At 31.4% G+C, this 22,746-nt stretch overlaps 2 protein-coding genes and 1 long non-coding RNA gene across 4 annotated transcripts; 1 reads left to right on the top strand and 2 right to left on the bottom strand.

Moving 5' to 3' along the window:
* Positions 1 to 265: 265 nt before the first annotated feature.
* Positions 266 to 2,094, bottom strand: LOC117241787 (enoyl-[acyl-carrier-protein] reductase, mitochondrial). Of its 2 annotated transcripts, none has more exons than XM_033507903.1 (5): positions 1,688 to 2,094; positions 1,378 to 1,614; positions 908 to 1,129; positions 618 to 848; positions 266 to 536 (listed from the first exon to the last, which is right to left on the bottom strand). In XM_033507903.1, exons 1-5 carry the CDS (start codon positions 1,877 to 1,879, stop codon positions 306 to 308), a joined length of 1,113 nt encoding a protein of 370 aa, XP_033363794.1. In that variant the 5' UTR covers positions 1,880 to 2,094; the 3' UTR covers positions 266 to 305. The 2 variants fall into 2 exon arrangements, with proteins under 2 accessions (XP_033363794.1, XP_033363803.1); XM_033507912.1 differs by having other exon boundaries at positions 1,378 to 1,633; positions 1,688 to 1,877.
* A 96-nt stretch (positions 2,095 to 2,190) lies between these two features.
* Positions 2,191 to 7,089, top strand: LOC117241759 (solute carrier family 12 member 9). Its single transcript, XM_033507856.1, has 10 exons — positions 2,191 to 2,699; positions 2,915 to 3,194; positions 3,298 to 3,432; positions 3,727 to 4,064; positions 4,121 to 4,334; positions 4,419 to 4,688; positions 4,774 to 4,981; positions 5,063 to 5,851; positions 5,931 to 6,359; positions 6,452 to 7,089. Exons 2-10 carry the CDS (start codon positions 2,927 to 2,929, stop codon positions 6,648 to 6,650), a joined length of 2,850 nt encoding a protein of 949 aa, XP_033363747.1. The 5' UTR covers positions 2,191 to 2,699; positions 2,915 to 2,926; the 3' UTR covers positions 6,651 to 7,089.
* A 6,956-nt stretch (positions 7,090 to 14,045) lies between these two features.
* Positions 14,046 to 20,972, bottom strand: LOC117243314. The gene is made up of 3 exons (XR_004495440.1): positions 20,958 to 20,972; positions 14,286 to 14,711; positions 14,046 to 14,102 (listed from the first exon to the last, which is right to left on the bottom strand). It is a non-coding gene; the product is annotated as an uncharacterized LOC117243314 (long non-coding RNA).
* Positions 20,973 to 22,746: the final 1,774 nt, after the last annotated feature.

Below are 22,746 nucleotides of genomic sequence, written 5' to 3'. Positions count from 1 at the left end.
TAAATATTTCGTCTTGCACAAATTAATTAATACATCTTTTTACATAGAACAGCAATATTCCAGTTTGTGTAATATATAAAAAATCGTATTTTTATAAACATTTTATATTATGAATTATAATTAACATTACTCTGCATTAAAATTTTATTTAAAAGTGCACTACAAAATATGTATCACATAAACATTAAATTAATGTCTCTTGCACAATAATAAATATAATTATTTTTAGTTCATATAAAAGGTACTAAAGATAGAAGAAATGCGATGTTCTCAAAACTAAGTTATAATCTAAAAGAGAGTTTACTTTATAGCTTAGTCATATCCAAAATATATTTCACTCCAGTTCGACCATCAGTATGGAGTGCATTAATAACAGCTTCTTGATACTGACAAAATGGAACTAACTTATGTGGTGGAGCTTTTAATCTCTTATCCTTGAATAATGCTCCTAATTCACTAAACATCTTTTCACGCTCTTTGGAATTCATATTTACCTTTGTCCATGCTGTCATCCAAAATCCTTTTAATGTTATATCCTATTTAATTTTTAAGATTATTAACAAACATTACTTACTTAATTATACTGTACATTACTTTACAAATTTTAATCAATATACCTTAAAAATAAGTGCAGACGTTGGAACTGTTAAAGGTTCTCTGGACATACCACCATAAGTTACCATAATACCTCCATGTGCTAAATGTCTTAGAACTTCTAATGCATTTTGCCCGCATATACAATTAAGAGCTAATTTTGGTGAAGGTAACTTTTTAGTTTTAAAAATCTGAGTTTTCCTTATTTCATCTTCAGTAAGAATTTCATCTGCACCCAAGCTCGTCAAGTAATTCTACACAGTTTTTATTAATCAATGGAAATAAAAATTTAATTTTTTAACTGTTTTTATACCTTTAATTCTTCTATATTAGGTCTGTCCCTTATAACACTAACAGATTTGTAATTCCATATTTTACATAGTTGAATAATCATCTGTCCAACAGCTGAATTCCCACCATTCTGAATTACAGTATCACCAGGTTTTAATTCCACAAAATCTTTAAGCATTCTGTACGCAGTACATGGATTTACATTTAACATACTAGCTTCCACAATGCCAACTTCTTTTGGAACCTAAGATTTTAACATATATCAAATTTTGAGCTATTGTGATAAATATTAGGTTGTCCCAAAATTCTTTTTTGTTTTATAAGAAAATAATAGATGCACAACATTTTTTGTTTTATATTATTTTATTAAATTATATATGATGAATATAAAACAAAAAATGTTGTGCATCTATTACTTCTTTATAAAACAAAAAAGAATTTTGGGACAACCTAATATATACAAACCTTATTACCTGAAAGCAGATTATATACCTTCAGAAGTTCTTCCACAGTATAATTTGCATGTGTTCTCCATGTTCCTAAATGCGTGCCATTTGGTATAACTCTATCTCCAATATTTAAATATTTTACATTAGATCCAATAGCTATTATTTCACCAACTCCTTCATTCCCTGGAATAGCTGGTAAAGGCGGTTTACTTGGATATTTACCCTGTATTGTATTTATGTCTGCTGGATTAACAGGAGCTAACAACCATTTGACAGAAACCTTTATTAACAATAAATAACTTTTTATTAAAATGCATTAAAAAAAAAATTAAAAATCATTTTAACTGAATTACCTGATTATTTTCTGGTTGATTAATAGATTGTGTTGTAACGTGTAAAACATCTACAGGTTCTCCATATTCTTTATAAAATAAAGATTTTACAGAATCTGTTTTAACACTAGCAGTCATTTTACGAAACGACATAAAATTTGTAACAATTGATCGTGATAACGGTGAAACTAAGCTTCTCATGTATATGACCATTTTATTGTTCTATATGATACCTAATGATATTTATTCAAATGTTTTTTTTTGAATTATTCTTTTAAATAATGTCAATAACAATTGAGAGATGATGCAATGGATTATTATAATCAGCTATAAACATATGTCTACCTAGATACATTAATATAGGATTTTAATTTACATATATAATATATTATTATAAGCGTTACATGTGTTAAAACAAATTTATTCAGTTTAATTATTAATTGAATGATTAATTATCGTTTATATTTATCAATTTATTAACAAAATTTCTGGGTATTGTTGTTTTGTTATTGTTATATATTTATATATATTTTAAAAATAATATTTGGATTATTTAGATACAAAGAGCTTATATAGTTTGAATAATTTTCAGCACTTATTTGACATATTTTTGTTAAATGTTCCTGTTTTGTGATTATAAAGGCATATTAAAATATTAGTGGTTGTAGCAGAGGGTAAATTGTATCAGGGAGTTGTGCCTAGTTGTACTATCAGTAATACCAAGCGTGAATTAAGAAATTTCATGAGTAGATAGGGAATTTTTACAATATTAAAAAAGAAAAACAAAAAGGAGAAAAAGAATAAAAACACGATAATTTTTTAATCTTAAAAGGTGGTTTCAATAGATAAGAAAACAGTTGTAATTAGTACATTTTGACATGAGCTTAATAATCTCGAATTGTTACAATTTGTACAGTTACGATTTGACATTTCAATAGATGACATCATAAGATTCTGGCTTTATTGCATGTAACAATAGTTTTATACATTGTTATGTACATAAAAGAACTAAGTGGATTAATATAATTTTAAGGTAAATCGTTAAATAAAATTTGATACTTAGACTGTTCTCATTATATCACAATAATTTTCTACATAGTCAAGTTTACTGTTGAAAGTTTTAATGAAATAAATGAATGACGAGTCTATATATTTTTTTATTATTAATCAATTCCTAAAGTGAATGTAATAATTAAAGTATTATGAAGATTATTATTATATATGTTTTTTTGCAAATTATTGATTTAGGAAATTAGAAAAATGATGGCTTCAGAAGTAGGTTCTACAAACAATGAATCTGTACATGTCAAGATCAGTAGTGAAAAAGCTCCTCTAATCCATGGAAGAGGTGTTCTATATAGATTAAGCAATTTCTTTAAATTTGGACGAGTACAACAGGCAGAAGGAGATGGATACGTAGAATTTGGTAGTTTGAATGCGGATAGTAGCCGGACTTTGGGAACATTTGCTGGTGTATTCAGTCCTGTTACATTATCGATGTTCAGTGCCTTGATTTTTATACGCATGGGTACGAATTTTACAGAAGTAATTCAAGATATTGTGTTGAGTCTGTATAATTTCAATGATGAAACTAAATATACATCATCATGCAAATAAACTTTACATTGTAGGATATATCGTAGGCAATGCTGGATTACTTGTCACTTTGATACAATTCATAATTGCATATGGAATTTTGTTATTTACTGTAGCATCTGTATGCGCAATTTCAACAAATGGAGCAGTTGAAGGAGGTGGTGCTTATTGTATCCTTATTTAAATTTTGTTATTTTCAACAATTAATAATCTGTTACACATAAAATCCATCTGTTATTTAAAGATAAGATATCAGTTACTACCTTATGTTTTTAATATATAAATTATTGATATATTAGAATTATTATATATCAAAATATATTCAAATATCAAAAAATTATAATATATAAAATTTTTATCATACATATATTTTCTTTTGGAAGCAAGTTTGCAATGAAAATTATAAGATATTCTGGAATTTTAAATATATTTTATACAAGTTTTTCCTACTAATTATTGTACAGTTATGATTAGTCGTACACTTGGACCAGAATTTGGTGGTTCTATTGGTACATTATTTTTTATGGCTAATATTGTTTCGAGTGCTCTTTGCATTTCTGGATGTGCGGAAGGTTTGATAGAAAGTTTTGGGCCATCTGGTTATTTAGTTGGTAAAAGTGCACTGATACCAGATGGTGGATGGTGGAGATTTTTATATTGTTCTATATTAAATACTGCTAATTTAGTAGTATGTCTAATAGGAGCTGCAATGTTTGCAAAAACTAGTGTTGCAATTTTGGCTGTTGTATGTGTCTGTCTAATAAGTGTTTTTATCAGTTTTTTGGCCAAGGGATATATGGAGGTAATGTTGTGGAGAGCACAAAAATGATCAGAAACGTGATTTGTCTTTTATTACAGATACCAATTCCAAATGCAAATATGCTGGTTCAAAATGTAACAGAACATGTTAATGGCACTTATACAGGATTGCTGTCATCTACTCTTATAAGGAATCTTTACTCAAATTATAGTGCAGATTATTCAAGTAAAGGAACAATGACTGATTTTGCAAGTGTTTTTGGTGTATTATTCAGTGGCGTTACTGGTATAATGGCTGGTGCTAATATGAGTGGTACTTAAAAAGATTATTAATCAAAATAGTTTTTATTTTTATTCATGTTTCAAGTTTTAATATATAATAATTATTTATATATAGGTGAATTGAAAAATCCAGGGAGAAACATTCCACGTGGAACTTTGTCAGCAGTATTATTTACATTTATATGTTATATTCTTCTATCTATTCTTACAGCTGCAAGTACAAGTCAATTTTTATTGCAAAATGATTTTATGTATATGATGCCAATTAATATTTGGCCACCATTCGTGGCAGTTGGTATATTAACAGCAACATTTAGCGCTGGTTTAAGTAATTTGATAGGGTCAAGTAGAGTTTTGGAAGCTCTAGCAAAAGATAATGTATTTGGTGAGTGATCAAAATATAAAGTTTTTATAAATTTCTTTATTTATTTATTTATTTTGTCTACATTTTGTGTGTTTCATATTTATAGGTTCTGGTTTAAATTTTATAATACAAGGAACATGGAAAGGAAATCCAATTGCTGCAGTTTTAACTTCATGGACTTTAGTTCAAATAATTTTACTAATAGGTTCTTTGAATATCATTGCTCAGCTTAATTCAGTGTTGTTCTTGTTAAGCTATTTGGCTACTAATTTAGCCTGTCTTGGTCTTGAACTTGCAAGTGCACCAAATTTTAGGTATCTTTTATTTTGAATTTACCTAATTTTGAATACTTTTAGGTATACAAAGTAATTATAATGCTTGTATATCTTTTACAGACCAACGTTTAATTATTTTACATGGCATACGGCTACAATTGGTCTTCTCGGTACATTAATAATGATGTTTGTTATAAATAGTATTTATGCTTCCAGCAGTATAATACTTTGCCTAATTTTAATCATTGTGTTGCATTTATTTTCGCCAAGTAAAAATGCTCCTTGGGGAAGCATATCTCAAGCACTGATATTTCATCAAGTTCGAAAGTACTTATTAATGTTAGATTCACGTAAAGATCATGTAAAATTTTGGCGACCACAAATACTGCTAATGGTAGCATCTCCACGATCAGCATGTCCACTTATAGATTTTGTAAATGACTTGAAAAAAGGAGGACTGTACGTAATAGGACACATAAAAGTTGGAGAATTTTTGGGCCAGAATATCGATCCCACTATAGAAGAGTATCCACATTGGTTAAGTTTAGTTGATCATATGAAAGTAAAGGCATTTGTCGAACTAACAGTTACGAAAACTGTACGCGAGGGACTACATCACTTAATTAGGATATCGGGAATGGGAGCTATGAAACCAAATACAATTGTTCTTGGTTTTTATGACGAAGAAGCATCGATAGATTTCTTCAAGAATTCACAGTATGCGACTGATATATTTGAGAACGTTTCAACCTTACCAAACAGTACTGCGTTTCCTTTAAGACATACAAATGCAGAAAAAAATCTGGATCCAATGCAATATGTAGGAATGTGTTCAGATGTGTTAAAGATGAAAAAAAATTTGTGTTTATGTCGAAATTTTCATACATTAAACAAATTACAAATAACTAAGTAAGCACATGATTAATTTTTCATTAATATATGATTAATTTATATCGTTATATAATTTTTTAATATTGTTGTGTTTTAGGAATTCTTCTTTAAAATATATAGATGTATGGCCTGTGAATTTTTTCCAACCAACAGATCAAGATCCATTTGATACAACATCATTATTTATGTTGCAACTTGCATGTATTATTAATATGGTACCTATATGGAAAAATCTACATCTCAGGGTATTTCATTGTGAAGTTTCAGATAATAATGCAAGTTTGAGCGTCTCAGATTCACATAATTCGATTAACGAATTTCCTCGAGTTTCTAACGAACTTCGTATAAGAAAATTATTAAATATGTTGAGAATATCAGCATCTATTAAACAAATTCCTAATTGGGGTACGCAAATAAGTGGGTTAAAGGGCCATTCTCTCATTGATTCGGCAGTGGAAAGTCAATATGAATCGAGTACTGAAAGTAACGATATCTTAAGTAATGTTTCACGTGCTTATATTTTGAGGTATCTTGTCCAAATACATATTTTATTTAATGTCTGATACTTAACGATTTTGTAAATAACTGTTCTTTTATTATATTCATTTTATTTTACAGTGTGAATCAATTAATTAGACAACATTCTTCACAAACTGCTACAATATTTATATATTTACCTGCACCTCCAATATCAAATACATGGGATGAAAATACTTTATATCGTCAGTATCTCCAACTGTTAACAGAATTAACAGCAGATTTACCACCCATAGTATTAGTACACGGTGTGAGTGCTGTTACATCGACAACACTATAATAATATGTAAATATAGGAATAGAAATTCATATTGTGTAATTTCTATACAGAAAAGTATTATTTAACGAATAATTTATATGACCTTAAGTTATAATTTTTATATATGCTATGTTTTTGGAAAAATTACGAGATTTAAAAAAATTCTCAAATACCAAAAATGTTTCTTTTTACAAACTAACGATTATGACCATTTCAGCAATAATAATGCGTTCTTATTACAATAAGAAAATCTCGTAACGAATATAGATTATTGCTGTGATAACGAATTTATTCTATAAGAGAATCTTCAAATATAAATATTTTTTAAATATTGTAATACGTCTTTACTAATAAATCCGTATGCTGATATCTTATCATATTCATATATGGAACTACATATTTCTATACAAATTTTTTGTACTGCATCTGATATTAAAATAAATGCAATAAAATAACATTAGTAAGATCAGACGTAAAATAAACTAAGCATCACTTCTATGTACACTTTATGAATTAATTAAAATTTTATACATGCTCATTAATGATACTCAATTAAATGATCGATTCGATAACTATTTTTTGTTGTATGAAATTTTTAAAAGTTGAGGTGACATTCATCATAATCTAATATAGTAGTAGCGAAATTACAAAAATCACTACTTAATCTTTAAATTTTTAACTGAATTATTTTGTAATTCTAGTACAATTGTCTTTATTGCAATGTGTTTATTCATAACTAGGCTATATGTGCAACTAACTAATTTGAGCAATTGTTCAAGACAATGACTAGAGTTAATAGTGGTAGTAGTGTATCCGAAGTATGTATTAAGTTAGAAATGTATATATTATTTGAACTTAATTATATTGATTATTACATTATTGTCTTAAATTTTAAATCATTACGAGTGAACCGAGTTTTAAGAGATTACCAAGAGATCATTGTACACTTGAGCTCTTTCCAAATACCTCGATGGAATCATATTAGGCATAAGTGAAAACCATCCTCAGTTATTAGAGGTGAAAGAAGTTAAATAGATAATTATTAAATTTATTATTTATTAGTTAGGATATATGTACAAGGTTCAAAAAGGTAAGCGTAAAGAGGATAATGGCTTTAATAAAGTTTTAATAATTCTTAAATTGGTTTTATTCACAATATGTGTACATTCTGCAGTCAGATGGGAGAAATGTAGCATTTATTGATATAAGTTGATATCCTAAATCTATCATTATATATTGCATAACTTCTTTTCTTTGTTCTTTCGTTTTCTTTACATGTGTTTCTTTCTCTTTCTTTGTTATGGGTCCTATATAAAAGCTTTACTGATCGTAGGTTGAGTATGACTAGTTTGGAGAATAAATTCTTTTAAAACTGCTCGTTTTAAGAATGGAAGAATGATTTTTCGTACGAAAATCCCTCTGAATACACTCTTTTCTAAATTTATAGTATTTGTATGTATTTTTCAATAATCTCATGTTTATATCGATTTATTTGTATATTTGGAGCGTTATAGTTAAATGACGATAACATTAGTAAATACAAATAGAACTAATTAAGGGTTGTTGCAAAATGTTAATCATTATTGTTGATGTTCACGTATTGATCATATAGTAATCAATTGTTGCTATTTATTAAACAAGTCAAACTCGTTAACCATTTGCATAACGAAGAAAGCAAGTTCGTAAAATAAATATTTATTCAAATAGTTTTTTAGATACTTGTTTCTGAGAAAAAGTATGCAAATTTCGAGGCTAAGAAACTAAAATACAGTATCCGTTTATCAGGAATTATAAAAAGATTTGTTTATTTTCCTGGAACTGAATGATTCTTGTTTGGGAACAGTAGAAGATCATGTAATAGATCACTTGAATTTCTGGTATATTTCCTTCCAAAAATGTCGGTAATCAAAGTTAACGAGCATCAGTTTTAAATTTGAATTCTCTATTTCTTACTATATTTCCATTTCAAAAGACCTATGTATAAATCTTCATATAGGTACATTTCGACACATTAAGTATAAGCAGCAATCGATAATACGTAAATGAGTTTAATTCAGGATATATTGTTGATTTGCAAGTTTAATCGGACAAATGTTCTGTTGTACATGTCATTTCTGTTGTACATTAGTTTTTCATAGAATCTCGATATCTCAAAATGATCTTGCCCTTTTTATTTGTTCCGTGTATTGTTAATAGATATAATAAATCGTGTAACACATGTTAACACAATGATACTTTCAACGTCGACGTTCACACCAATTCTTTTCGGTTGGTAAACATAAATGAAAATAACAGCGTTCAGTAATTGCAATAAACGCGATTTCCTCCGTTAGATCGTACAAATGGAGTAGGAAGGCGGCGTAACATTATTTTTTGATAAATGGAAGGAAGCGAAATGCCTTGTTACGCAAATGCAAAGGAAAAATAGCAGGTGATTTGGATGTTTGACTGATATAAAAGAAGATCTCGCGACTTGGGAAAAATTGGGAAACGCTATGATGGAGAATGATGAATCATTCTGCATATATATCACGCGCAACAAACCGCCGAGTCCAGTCTCAGTTTTAATCATTGTTTAGTTCAAATTAACTCAGTCAATTAAACGCGCTGTCTGGTAGCGACAGCTCGCAGCCATCCGCTGCTCTGAACAATATAGCTTACGTATGGTAATTCGAAATAGCATCCCCGTGAGCACCATATGTCAGCGACATGGAATTAATTATCACCACGGATTCCCTACTGTATTTTACCCCTCGTTTCGTTCGTCCCTTCGATTCGCACAACGCTGTTATTCTGTACTATATTTGTCACGTTTTGTTTAATGCTGACTAATATCGACTCAGTATCAGAGCCGTCGGTATTACGGTATCCTTCGAAATATTTGGTACCTCGTAGGTAGCTGTAAATACGGTTTTATTATAATGCAAACTGATGCAGTGGCATGTTCTGTAGATGTTCCATATACCAACAATATAGTCTTATGCATTCATAAATGAATAATGATGGTTAGTATTTGTCAAGCAAATTGTGATTATAATTGCCATGTAGAGATTATATTTGGTGAATTGAAATTGTAATATCTTAAATATTTCTACTCGAGGATTTAATTTACATCGAATTCAATTTCTGCTAGAGACGTGGAAGATTTTCTATGTTGTATCAATAGATATATGTATAATTATCAATTAACCGTTGTCTAAACTTGTTGCCAAATGTTAGAATTCAGTGGTTGATTAATCACTTTTGATTGAAAGGTATCCAAAAAACATTGTCATTAAGTGTATCTCAAATCAATCAACAAGATACATGATTGGCAGTGCCTTCAAAATACCATCATTCGATACCCTTTCGCTCGATTAAATCGAAACGCAAGAGAGCGAATTGTTTTACAAAGAATATACAATGTAAATATTGTTCAATTATTTTGACCTGAAAACACGCATACGTTTTCCATTTAACAAATATCGAAAAGCATCTATCGACGCTAAATTTCACGATATAAAATATAATGTAATGTATCATGCACATTGATAATAATTCCACACATGACAGAGAATTCTATCATAGTGTGAATTATAAATCTTATAACGAAGCAGCGTTTCATCGTAACTATTACGAGAAGCCATTTTTAGTATTAGTTACATACAGTTAGTAGTTGGAATTACACGTGTATGTCGTGAATGTTTTAAGTACCAGTAACACTATAGTATACCGTTCGTCGTTCTCCCCGTGTTATTTTCGACGATCGGTTTTAACGTTACAATTTCTCTCTACACGATAAACATTCATTGTAAACATAAATTTATCTCTCTTCCCTTTCGTCCAACTTTTCATATGTTTATATCAGTATTTCCTTATTTACGTACAATTTAATTAAAAGCAATGTATAATTTGATATTCCATGATATTTCCCTAGATAATTTGATATTTCATATTTATTATTTTGTATTTCTATATACTATTTATCATATCTTTCCTTTGTCTGCCGAATAATAAAAGATCCGTAAATAGTGACTGTAATACTGAATCTACAACAGTGAATGTAATATTTGTAATACTGTTACTATCACTATTAGCTACTAGCAGTTTAGTTTATATTTAGTTTTGATCAAGAAGTGGAAGCTTATTTACAAAATTTGCATGATACTGCAAAAGGTTCGATGATCTTTTACTTACCTAATTTTTCATAAATATCTTAATACTTATGGAGGGAAATATATGTACATATTCGAATTAGAATATGATTCTGTATCATCGAAATTCACTAGGAGAAGTTGAAACAGGAAGTTAAAAATTTATTCAGAAGCAAAGATTCATATTTGAAAACTTTAGATTACATGTACATTTCGAATATGCTAAAATTAATCAAATGGATAAATGCGAGATAAATTATGTATAATATTACGCGGAAAGAAAAAATACCGATGATTATGCAACACCTCATATTAATTGGTATAATTGACTAATAAAATTAAAAGAGGGGAATAAATACACACGTACTTATTGATATCATTTATCTTCAGATAAAATTTATTATACAAGAATCTAATGAAACATAAATAACAGATGTATATTTTAATACAATCGAAAATTGATGATATTCTTTGATAAATTATGTTGATTCGTACGACAAATATGTTTCTTGATATTTCATTGTAATGTACAATATGTATATCCAAATCAACGATGCACATATCCAAACGAATATTTTTTCATACAGACACAGCATCACTATGTAGCTGGTGGCAGAACTTAAATTACAGTAATAATTCATTGTTATTGCAATCCTGAAAACATACTGTAGACCGTAGTCATGCTATCATGCACTATATTCACAAAGATCACTTGTATTTGCTTTTGCACCACCCCATTTATTGTTTGGGCATCCCCTAAATTTGTTCACGAGAGTCGATTTATTGGCATAGAGTACAATATAAGGGTTCGTAATATTAATGGAAAAAGTTTTCGGTGCAATATGGTAACAAAAACGACACTTTCGTAATTCCGTTTCCATGCCATCCTTTAATGGACCTAAAATGAAGTTCTATACATCAGAAACAGGCGTTTCCAACTCTCCTACGTAATTATAATAAATTTCTGCGAGGAGACTCGTTAGCGAAGTTTCTGTGCGCTATATATTGTTTTATGCTTACCGAGTAATAATTACATATTGTATATTTTTGCCCATTAATTTGTAAAGAACTTTTTCTTGATACATATTATGCTATGCGAAAATTCATCTATTTAAAATATGTTCAATACGGACATAAATTTTTATTACCTACAATGCTAATAAATATTATACGTATGTCATAGGATGTTATAAAAGGCGATGCATTTAATTCCCAAAAAACTGTCCCACTTAGTTTAGATTTATTTCCCCATAAACCTTTAATTTCAACCCGAGCATCTATATCCTCTCTATAACGTTTATTTATAAAAAAAGCGCGTTGCACGGTCGTTTCAACAGCGATATTTTTTATCGCAACATAAATATGTGTACCGCTTCACGGATACTTATTTTACTTCAATTTAAATATATACTTCCTCCCTTTTGCGCTCATTCATGTGTGTCCCACAACACATTTTGAAATGTATACGCTTGTCTAAATCTGTAAGGTTTGCAAATTATTATAAATATGTATACATGATAATTCTATCAACTTAGCTAAGCTACCTCCTTTAAACGAGATTAGGAGATTAGGAAAAATCACCGTCATTCGTGAATAGTCATTGAAAAATCAATATTTTACAAGATACATATTTCATTTCTTATGTGAAAACTCATATGTTCAAATGTTTGATTAACTTTTAAACATTTCTTGATATTTTCCATTAATTTTCCATTTCCCATTAATTGATTAATATTCCACAATGCTTTAAGCAGGTTATATGAAATTCAGGAGTAAGTTGCAAAAAAATGAGCAAATGATTCTTGAAATTAGGGATAGTTTGCTGGCGTAGCCGGGGCATTTCAACGAGTCTGTCTGTAAATTTTACACGCGAAATTAAATGACTTTTTTTTATTTAGTAATTCAGAAAATCGCGAAGTAGCGCCTATATGGCTGTGGTAAAGTGAGTTTCCGAGTTAAGAGGAAAGGTCGGTTGGTTGGCTGGCGTTTATAACGAACTCTTGAGGATCGGCTTGACTACTATTTAAGGATATGTATGCGCATAGAGGTGTAGATACAAACGTGGGTTTCCGCTTTTACGAGAATATACGTCATACGTTTGTAGATGTATAAAAGTGTGCGTTGAATAATAATATTCAGTGTAGGTACATATTTATGTATTTGTGCGTGCGTGTAGAAAGATAAAAATATGGTATTAAAGTTAATTATTTTAACGTTAGCGAGTTTCAGTTTCATTCCAGTCGTTGGTTTTAATTTTGTTAAAATTTTATTTTAAACAAAAGAGGAATATTTTATGTGATGTAGAGAAGCGAATTATATACATTTTTCGGTTTTTGATTTACTTTTAATGAAATGGTGATGGTTTTTATAATCATGAAGGTTCTTTATATATAGAATATATCTAAAGAGATATTAAATTCTCGCATAATGAATCAGACAAAGCATTCAGCAATTTCTTAAGAGCCAATTGTAGGACGCAGTTTTCCGCCCAATTAACTTTATTCGCAATTTATGAGGTTCTTGATCTTCACTAGAAAGTTCTGCTTCTGTGTATTAGTACATACCAATTTTCTCCTGAATCATTAATAACTTCCACGTTTTTGTTATAACTGCATCAAAAGCAAGTTAAATAGTTTTGATTAAGGTCATAAATTCGACTAAACTTCTTCATTCAGTATCTTATTTGAATCCTTCATCTTTCCATAAACGTTTCGGAGCAGACACGGTGTAGAACTTGCAGTAAAATCATGCGTATATAATAATTTAATTTTGAAAAAAATAATAGGAAATATTTGTGAGACTTATTTGTTAAAAGATACTTACACCTGACTTATTACAATTAAGAACTAATTCTTACTTACATATTCATTAAACCATAAGATTACATATTTTTATTATTATACGTATAACGAACTTCAGACAATTTTGAGTTTCAGTGTTTTTAATGGTAAGTTTCCAAAATCCGGAATGGACACCAACTTAACCCCAATTTACCTGATCAAGACTTCGGCTCAGAAAGATATACTTTGAATCGTTTACATAGTTCGTCGTTGCTTCGAAACATTTGCGTACCACCGAATTATTCCATGACCAATTACGAATTTATTTTTCACAAATATTCGATTGAATGGTTTAAGTGGCTAACGTTAATCGATTCCAGTTCCTCTTTCGAAACAGAACTGGTATTTTTCCAAACTTAGAATTTCGATATGTAGTAGAAATTCGTGATAAATCCTACCAAACCAACCCTACCAAATACCGAAATATATTCATTGTTAAAAATGTTACAAACTTTTCGGGGGATCTAATAACTCTTTTTTAATATGGTTCTAAATATTTCCTAAAATATTTAATATATTTAATAATAATTTAAATAAATGAATTTAATAACTTACTATCTAATTTAAATGTTAATAATACAGAAATACATGTAGAATTGTTTAACGGAAGCCGTTGCATAAATATTTTTATCGTATCTCAACATTCCAAGGACGTATCTTCACTTAGGAAATGGCATACGTACCTACTGGAAATATTCATGGTCTCGTACTCGTCCCATTTTGCTGTGCAAAGTGCCATTCTTTCGTTTCATGTGTGGCTCCCTTTTCAGCGTGGCACGCCGCTTTATCTTTCAATGATACGCCTTGAAACTCTTTCGTCTTGAGTGAACGAATGTGCTCAGTAGCTCATAAAGGGAACTAAAAACTTAGTTGCTGTATCGCAGCGTGTTTCGGTAAAGGAAAAAGAAAGGGGCGAGATTAAAGCAATTTTGTTGGTCATTTTGCATGCCGGCTTCACAAAGCTTCGCGGTTGTCGATACCGACATTGTTGCCGTATATCTCTGCCACGATTCAAAGCGTCATCCATGTCGTAAAATTTCCCCATCAAATTTTGCCGTTCACTCCGTTTTATATTCCACCTTTCTATTTGTCTCGCGTCTACGATTTTACTGAAAAAATAAAATCGTTTTCCTGTTGTGTTATACCATAGGTTCATTAAAAAACGTAAAAATCTTATATGTTATTGTATTTCTTAGAGACGTTTCGTGTATTTGCATTATAAAAATAGTATATAGGATATGTAACGAGTATGGTTTGGTTTAGCTGTATCTTTTCACGTATATAAAAATTATGTTTGTTCAAAGGTACGAATTCAAACTCAACTGGAATTGAAATAATTTAACCGGTTGAAAGTGTATCAGAATGGGAATTTCTAATAAAATGTACCGTGCGACACGATCTTTCCAGAAAGACAGATGTGGTAATCGTGACATCGACTTATTCGCTTTAATTACACTGTGACCAAAAGTTGGCGTCGACGTGACAGGTAGAAAGTGAGGGGTCAACTTAGGTTTCAGAACCGAGCAGAACTTCCGGTCGAACTGGGAACTTTACGTTTCAGGAAGCGCCACTGAATCGTGGGCTGGTTGAAATTATCGATTCGGTATAATTGCAACTCTCGATAATTGGCTGTGTCAGCAGAATCACAGTGCACGGTAAACTAGTTACACGAGGCAGAAGTAATAACTTCATTAACGCATCAACGCGTTGCACTTTCATGCTTCGTGCGGTCGCGAATCTGTTTTAAAATGTTCCACTTAAAATTGTTAGGTTATAGCTATCGTTCTACTATGACGTAACAGCATTATTATTTTATGAAATTATATCTTCTGTTGAATCTTTTGTGTACTATATTCAGTTAGTATGTAATCATTGGTAATCGTTTTCTATGTAAAAAGTAAGATTTTTGCAAAGTACTACATACGATACGGTGTGATTTATATACCTATGCATTTGTTTATTCGTGTAAATGGGAAAGATTTTCTTCTACGAGCAAGAATTCTAGATCAAGATATACAACGGTAAACAGAAACTGAAAATTATTCAAATAGGAGCAGAGTATATAAGAAGGGAAAGCAGGGAATTGTATTACAGTTTCTTAAGTTGAAAAGTGCGAACAGCTCCGCTCCTTTGGGAGCCGTATTTACGAAGTTTAAAATAAGATGAATAATACAAAGGTACGGTACAATGGTAGCTGCACATATCTTTTCGTTTTGTATTCCTAAACTGACTTTTGAAACACGATAAACCTCTTTTGGCAGGTTGTTGTTAAGAGGAGAGCGCGCGAGTTGCGCGTATTCCATCTGCATCGCGGTATTCGAATCTTACCCGCACTTTCACCCAATTCACAGTAATTCATGGAAACCGAATAATGCCAGCGACTGGTAGCTCGGTTTCAAAACACTCAGAAATATAGCGAACGTAGGTGCATACATATTTTCGCGTTAGATACGATGTACAGCGGTGCGGTTGGAAAAGCAATGGCACGGAAACCAAACAAAAATGCCTCGGGTTTTACCTAGCGTTACGTTGCTTCTGTTCATTATATTTGCTTTAATATGATTCTTCGAAAAATCAATATATCGGTTACAAAGTTTGCGTTCGAAATAATAGAATCAAAATATCTAAAATGTCGTATCGCTTGACGGTATTACATTAATTCTGGAATTTTTATTTTGGGAGGAAGAAGTGGTCGGTTGAAAAGGAGATTATACGTGGAATGGCTAAATATGGAAATTCTCTCTTTTAGCTGAAAAATTCTCTTTTTATTTGAACAATTTGATACTTAAGTTATCTGACGGCATGTCACAGTACGTTTTTAATGTATATCTATCTGGTGCATAAATAATTTCAAAAATAAAAATAAAAAATCGATAGAAACATATTACGAATTGAATAGAAGTGAAAGGATTTAAAACGTATTTATCATATAGGTATAATGAATACAATAATCATTACGCGCTCCGCGTCTGACCAGTTGCTGACTCCTACTACTTGAAATATAGTCATCGGGAAAACAGCGTGATCAAACATCACTCTTGTCGCACAGGAAAGTTTTCTAGGAAGGCTTACTACGCAATTTACGAGCTCGTAAAAATATTAATAAAACCACCCTTTCCTATCTTTTCGCGTATTTTATCCTTCCGGGCATTCTGTCACCTTTTCGTTCTCTGAAATACGCATCCGGTGTACACGGTTCTTGTACGTTTGATACTCTCATGTACATCCGTTCTTCGGTATAAATCAACCCAACCACCGAGCAGATTGTGAATTTCTAGTCAAAGTATTCGCGTAGTAAGTACGTATAGAGTACACGAGGGTGTAGCTTTGAAGTGTGTTAGATCAGGCCGACGCACGCGATGTCGTAACAGAGCTAGCAATGGAATCCAGTATTCGTTGATCTACGAGCAGTCGGAAACGAGAGGATGTACGGTTAGAGCCACCGATAGAAAAAATCGGAAGCGTGCGCAGTCCTGGCGAGATACGGCGATGAAAACGTATGAGTAAAACGTAGAAAAGGTTGGCGTGCGCTGCTGTAGTTGCCTGTGTTCGCGGAATTTCTAGAGGGAAGGATGAAATAGTCTTGCTGTTGCTGCAACCAGTAAAAATGTTAACGAAATGGGATGGCGAAGTCGCTTTCAAGACGCGACGTGCAGATAGTTGCGTTTGATTGATCGTATAATACAAACGCGATATAAACACTTTATGAGGTTGATAAGATTACCCAGGAATATGGATTCGAAATATTTTGACATTGTAAAACGGAAAGATAGAAGAATGATAGAAGGAAAGAAGAATAAATCAGGGGAATGCGTCTATGTAGGGAATATAGTGATTCTTTCAGAGTTATATTAAGGTGATTTAGAGTTTAGTAAGAAAAATAATTGCAGAGAATATTAACAAAAAATTTGTAAGCCTTAATTTTGATCTTAGCGTAAAGATAAATTTATCAATGGATAAAAACACGTACTTTGATTAATCGATCGGTATTAGATTTACAGTAAGGACGGCCATTATGTATGCAATACGAGTTTCTAAAATATGGATGTTTACAAGAAGGCAATATACATGCACATAAAGGGTGTATTCGCGCCGTGGAAAAATATGACAGAAAGGATATGACATAATATTGGAACTGTAATTATTATCGGTAACGTGGGAAACGTTGCTTCTTCCGACAGTTCTGTGATATAAGAAACTTTAATCTCTTATTAAGGATTCATGCAAATCCGCCTTGAAAGAATAATAACTTTTATAGTTGCAAAATTTGGAGATTATTTTTATTTTCCTATACTTGTTTTTGCACGTACCGCGCGTACGTTCTAATCTATGTTTCTTTAACCTTTTCTTTCCGCATTCTTCGTCTTTCGTATTCAGATTCTGTTATCAGGTGATGAACAATCTTTGTAAGTTTCGAGTAAGGGTTTCGCTCCTTCATCTGGAATATCTCGTCTTCTTGCATCACCGCTTTGAACCAACGGAGCACTTGAATAATGTTTATACGACACTGATTGCTCATAGAGATACCCATGGTAGATTCGTGGAAATTCAAACTTTCTGATTTATTACTGGCCAAACTTTCTTTCGAAGTTAAAGCTTGCCTTGTGTGCTTATTTGTAGTTGAGATCAGTAAAAAAAAAGTATTTCGGAACACCTCTGGTCGGTGGTTCAAAATTTATATAATTATTCTCTCTAGCTTGTTTGCTAGTGTTTGATGCTGGCAAGCGGATATCTTGATATTAAAAAAATTTTCATGTAGTATCATAATTAATCATAAAGTTTCAATAAGAAATTTTTAATTCGCAGAATAAATAATAAGTTAGAATAACTTAACGTTTAGAGTAAAAACATTTAGCCGGAAAAATTGGATATTTCACATATTTCATTCAAAAAGTGAACAAGAAAAAGAAGATTTTATGTATATCCTTCTCTACCTAATGTTTCTGCTTATTATCTAAAATAATGGAGACAGTTGATACGAATAGAGTTGTTATAACACACTGCACACTTACAGTATTTTTTTGGAGGGGGGAGGGGGGATTTAGTAATTGTAGAAGTTTTGAAACTGGATTGCATATTTTATAAGAATTTTTCTTTCGATGCAGTTAGGTATGCCGCATCTTCTTTCTTACTAAGTTGGTGAAAAGGGAGTTAATGGAAAGGGACGATGGATTCTATCGAACGTAAGCATTGGCGGGTGCGCCACTAAATCATAATGCGATTCTAAAGGGGTGGTTCAGCTCTGAATGCTGGTTATTCAGACAAAAGAGAGAGAAAGAGAGTAAAAAACGAAAAAGAATCATCCTATTTTTTATGCTTTTTAGTCTGCCCTCTAGTTTTAATGCAGTCTTTGATATTATTAGATGCTTTATTTCGTATCTTATTTCATAACATAATTATTTAAATATATAAATCAAGTATACATGTTGTTAAAGAAGGCCTGTAATCGGCCTTTAACATGTACGTAATTATTTTCCAAATTGAAATTTTCGCATCAAAACATTGACAGGAACCATTAATATGTAAATCATAGTGAAAGAATAGCAATATCAAAAGATTTTAGATTTTCTTAAAAATTGTTAGAGATTAATCAACAATCGTGTTCATTCAATAATGCGTGTAATTAAATTTGACAAAATGTTAAATGTACTGCGATCAAAATCATTGCTTATATTTACGACATTCGTAGACAGGAGCATATACCTAATTACGCCGGAAAAGTTAACACGCGGAATTAATTGAATTTAAAATTAACATTATGTATGTTTATTTATCTATTTATATATGAGATTGATTGCGTGGGAATAAAGTCTGTAGATGAAACGGAGAGTATTCTATTTTCTCTCGACAAAAATTTGATGTTTAAGATACGCCTTGTGGCTTTTGCCAAGTTATAAGACGATCGATCATAAACATTTTAATGCATTTGTCAATGTTAATGCACCACAACATTGATAAATGATGATGAGGGCTGTTTTCTTCTCTTGACAGCATTTACAGTATGAGAGTTCGAACGTGTTGATGAGGTTCCAATTTCTACTGACTTAAGAATGAATTATTCGTTATGGGAGATTTAAAATGGAGAATATTTTATAACAGTATTATAATAATTATTTAAAAGAAATTTCTTGCTGTCTCCAATTTTTTTCGTAACAAGTATATAAAAGTGGAAATGCGATAATTTTGATAGAATTTAGCATTTCAAGAAGTCCACTTACATGTATAGGCTGTAATCGATCAATGAGCAGCAATAATGCGGATTACTGCGGTCACGTTATCTGACATTACTAACTGTAAACGTTGCGTAAAACTTTAACCAATCGATAATACATATTTACGTACCCCTATGTATGTAGGTATAAAAATATTTTTTCAAGGAAGAACGCAGCAATATCGTGGGCAGGGTAGAAGTTAATGGAGTTTGAAGAGACGAGCCGCACTGTACATGCGAATGAAAGTAATAAAGTAACAGACATCGAGATTAGGCATGAATAAGAAGTTTCATGGTGTAAGAAAGTTTCCTGGCTTTATCCACCAAGTAATCGCTTAAATTCAAACTGCGTTTTCAAGGCAGTAGATTTTACAGCGTACAGCTGCTTCATTGTCTTCCGTCCACAGTTTCCAGCTTCCTTCTTTCGGAGAGGAGTACAAAAATACGGTCACGGCCTGCACTTCATAATGCAAAGTGACGTTACATATAAGTATAATCGATGCCGTGATGAGTATCTCGCGGATGCTGCTGGCTTTCGAGGTCAATTACAAGTCGTTCTTTACCAACTCCCACCGATACAATCTTATTCCTCATTTGCTTCGTGTCTCCTGATTAACATGATTTTTCGTACTAATACTGTGACCAACATTTTTAGGTTGTCTATTTTATCTTATTTAGAGTGTTTTCTGTTTAACTTTCCAAACACTTTTATAAATGCAAAAAAATGATTTGCGTGCTGGAAAATGTGAAAGCGATGATATGAAAATGATTATAATGAAAGATTGTTCAAATATTCGACAAATCGAGGCAATTGTTGCACGAATTTAACCTGTCAATTCGTTACATGCGTTGTTATTATCTTGTTTCCGTCAATAATTTTATCGATTACGGTGGTTCAATTTTTAATGGATCGGTTCATTTTTGTCAAAATACATGATATTATAGGATTTTTTATTTATTTTGAAATATTAGAAATTAGAGTTTCCAATGATTTCTATCCTATATGATAAGTTTATTGATTGATAGATCTATGTACAATGGATTAAACAGGAAACGATGGTTATTTAACGTGAACTAAATACAGTAATGTGCTAGAACTAAGACCTGCTATAAATAACAACTAAATAGTTAATTCACAACTCACAACTAATAGTTTACAACGCATAACAATTCGGCAACTCAACTCTCGACTCCTCACCACTCGACTGTCAACTCACAACTATCTCAACACAACTCTTCACCACTTGACTTTCAACTCACAATTCCCCTACTCGACTCTTCAGGTGACGACCACCCAGTAAAAACTGCCAAGCCCTTTTGGCCTAACAACACTTAGGCCTTCTCGCAATATTGTTTATGGTTTACCCGATATTTTTTAGGCCATTTATCTATGATACTACAATATCATCACTTATATAATGAAAGATAAAATATGACCTAATTAAAACTGATTACCATCCATCAATTTTAATTTTGTAATTAAAGATACGCCTAATTAAGAAGTAGCTCAATTAATAAATTAAAATTGAAACAACTTTTAAATTAATTAAAGGAACGTCATCGCATAAAAGCATGTTGGCTCGCAGTCTGGAAGTTCAATTTTTTTGTTGGAAGATACTATATTACGGACTGCAGTGTCCGTCATTAATGGAATTGCTCGGTATCCATGGTTATGAACGCCGCAATTTCGAAACTTTTGATTTTATTAAATTATCCGTCACGCAGAACAAACTTTTCATTTACACAGACCGAGTGCAACAATCATTAACCTTCGTACAGGGATCTGTCCGCGTTTGACGGTGGTTAATCACCTGCAAAAAAGATGTCTTAGACTATATGCTAATTGTTCCGTAATTAGTTAACGAGAGGGAAGATTACCAAATGGTACGTGGCAGTGTAATTTCTCGAACGCGTCGACTGCGCGAACTAATAGAATTTTGATGAGAATAAGTAATGCGCTTGGAAACAAAACGGTCTAAATTGCTCGTTGTCAGACGCTAACGCATTTCGTTAATTAACTAACGATAATTATTGTAAGTGATTAACGCGGACCATTTTTGTTACATCGCTCATCGATGTGCAGTTGTAGAACAATAATGGTACTTTATAAATTATTATTATATTTTTCATTCATGATATGCATATTTTGATTGCTGACCAATGTAATTACTAATTTTGTTTTTACGTAGGCCGATTGTTTTGCACTTGGAATGAACTAATATAAATTTCTTTGTTAAATTCATTGATTTAATTACACATTTAAGTGAGTTCTGTTTGATGGTCTTTCTCCGTTCTTTCTCTGCTTTGATTATTTTTTGTATTTCATTTAAGAGTATCTTGGTAGAAAAGTATGGACAAAAATTCTCAAACTACCAAAGGTGTAATTGCACCGTTCACAGTTTTTGAGCATTTCGTATCGAAAGAAAGTCGAGCCGTTTAATGCCGAGATGGAGAAGGAAGAACGAAAAACAGAGCCAGCATACGTTTTATTCTCGTTTTCTCTTTTCCTTTCTTTATACACTTCTTAGATCCTCAGTGCCATCTCACTTATTTATTAACCCCATCCTTCTATTTCTTCTTTGATATATAATCTGAAATTTTCTCAATTCAATAAAGTAATTGATCGAAGACGTAGTACCAGAGGAATTAGGGATGGACCGATCCTTCAGATTCGTCGATTTCAGAATAAAATTATTGTCATAGGGTTGATTCAATTTTATGACGATTCGCACGAAATAAGGAATTCAATTCAATTCAATTATTCAAGAGAAGCTTGATGTCAATTGCCCAACATTGATCAACAATTGCCCATATTGTTGTCGCTATATGTATATCTATGTGTCCGCAACAATGGTAAACATATAAAATCTAAAATCTACAGTTTTGGCGAGATCTAACATAGAACTACTCTTGTCAGGAATACAATCTGCTTT

Source organism: Bombus vosnesenskii, unplaced genomic scaffold, assembly GCF_011952255.1.
Source record: "Bombus vosnesenskii isolate JDL3184/JDL3185 unplaced genomic scaffold, Bvos_JDL3184-5_v1.1 scf7180000013265, whole genome shotgun sequence".
Classification (NCBI taxonomy): Eukaryota; Metazoa; Arthropoda; class Insecta; order Hymenoptera; family Apidae; genus Bombus; species Bombus vosnesenskii.
The sequence above is the reverse complement of the archived record's forward strand: the minus strand, read 5'-3'. Positions and strand labels throughout refer to the sequence as shown.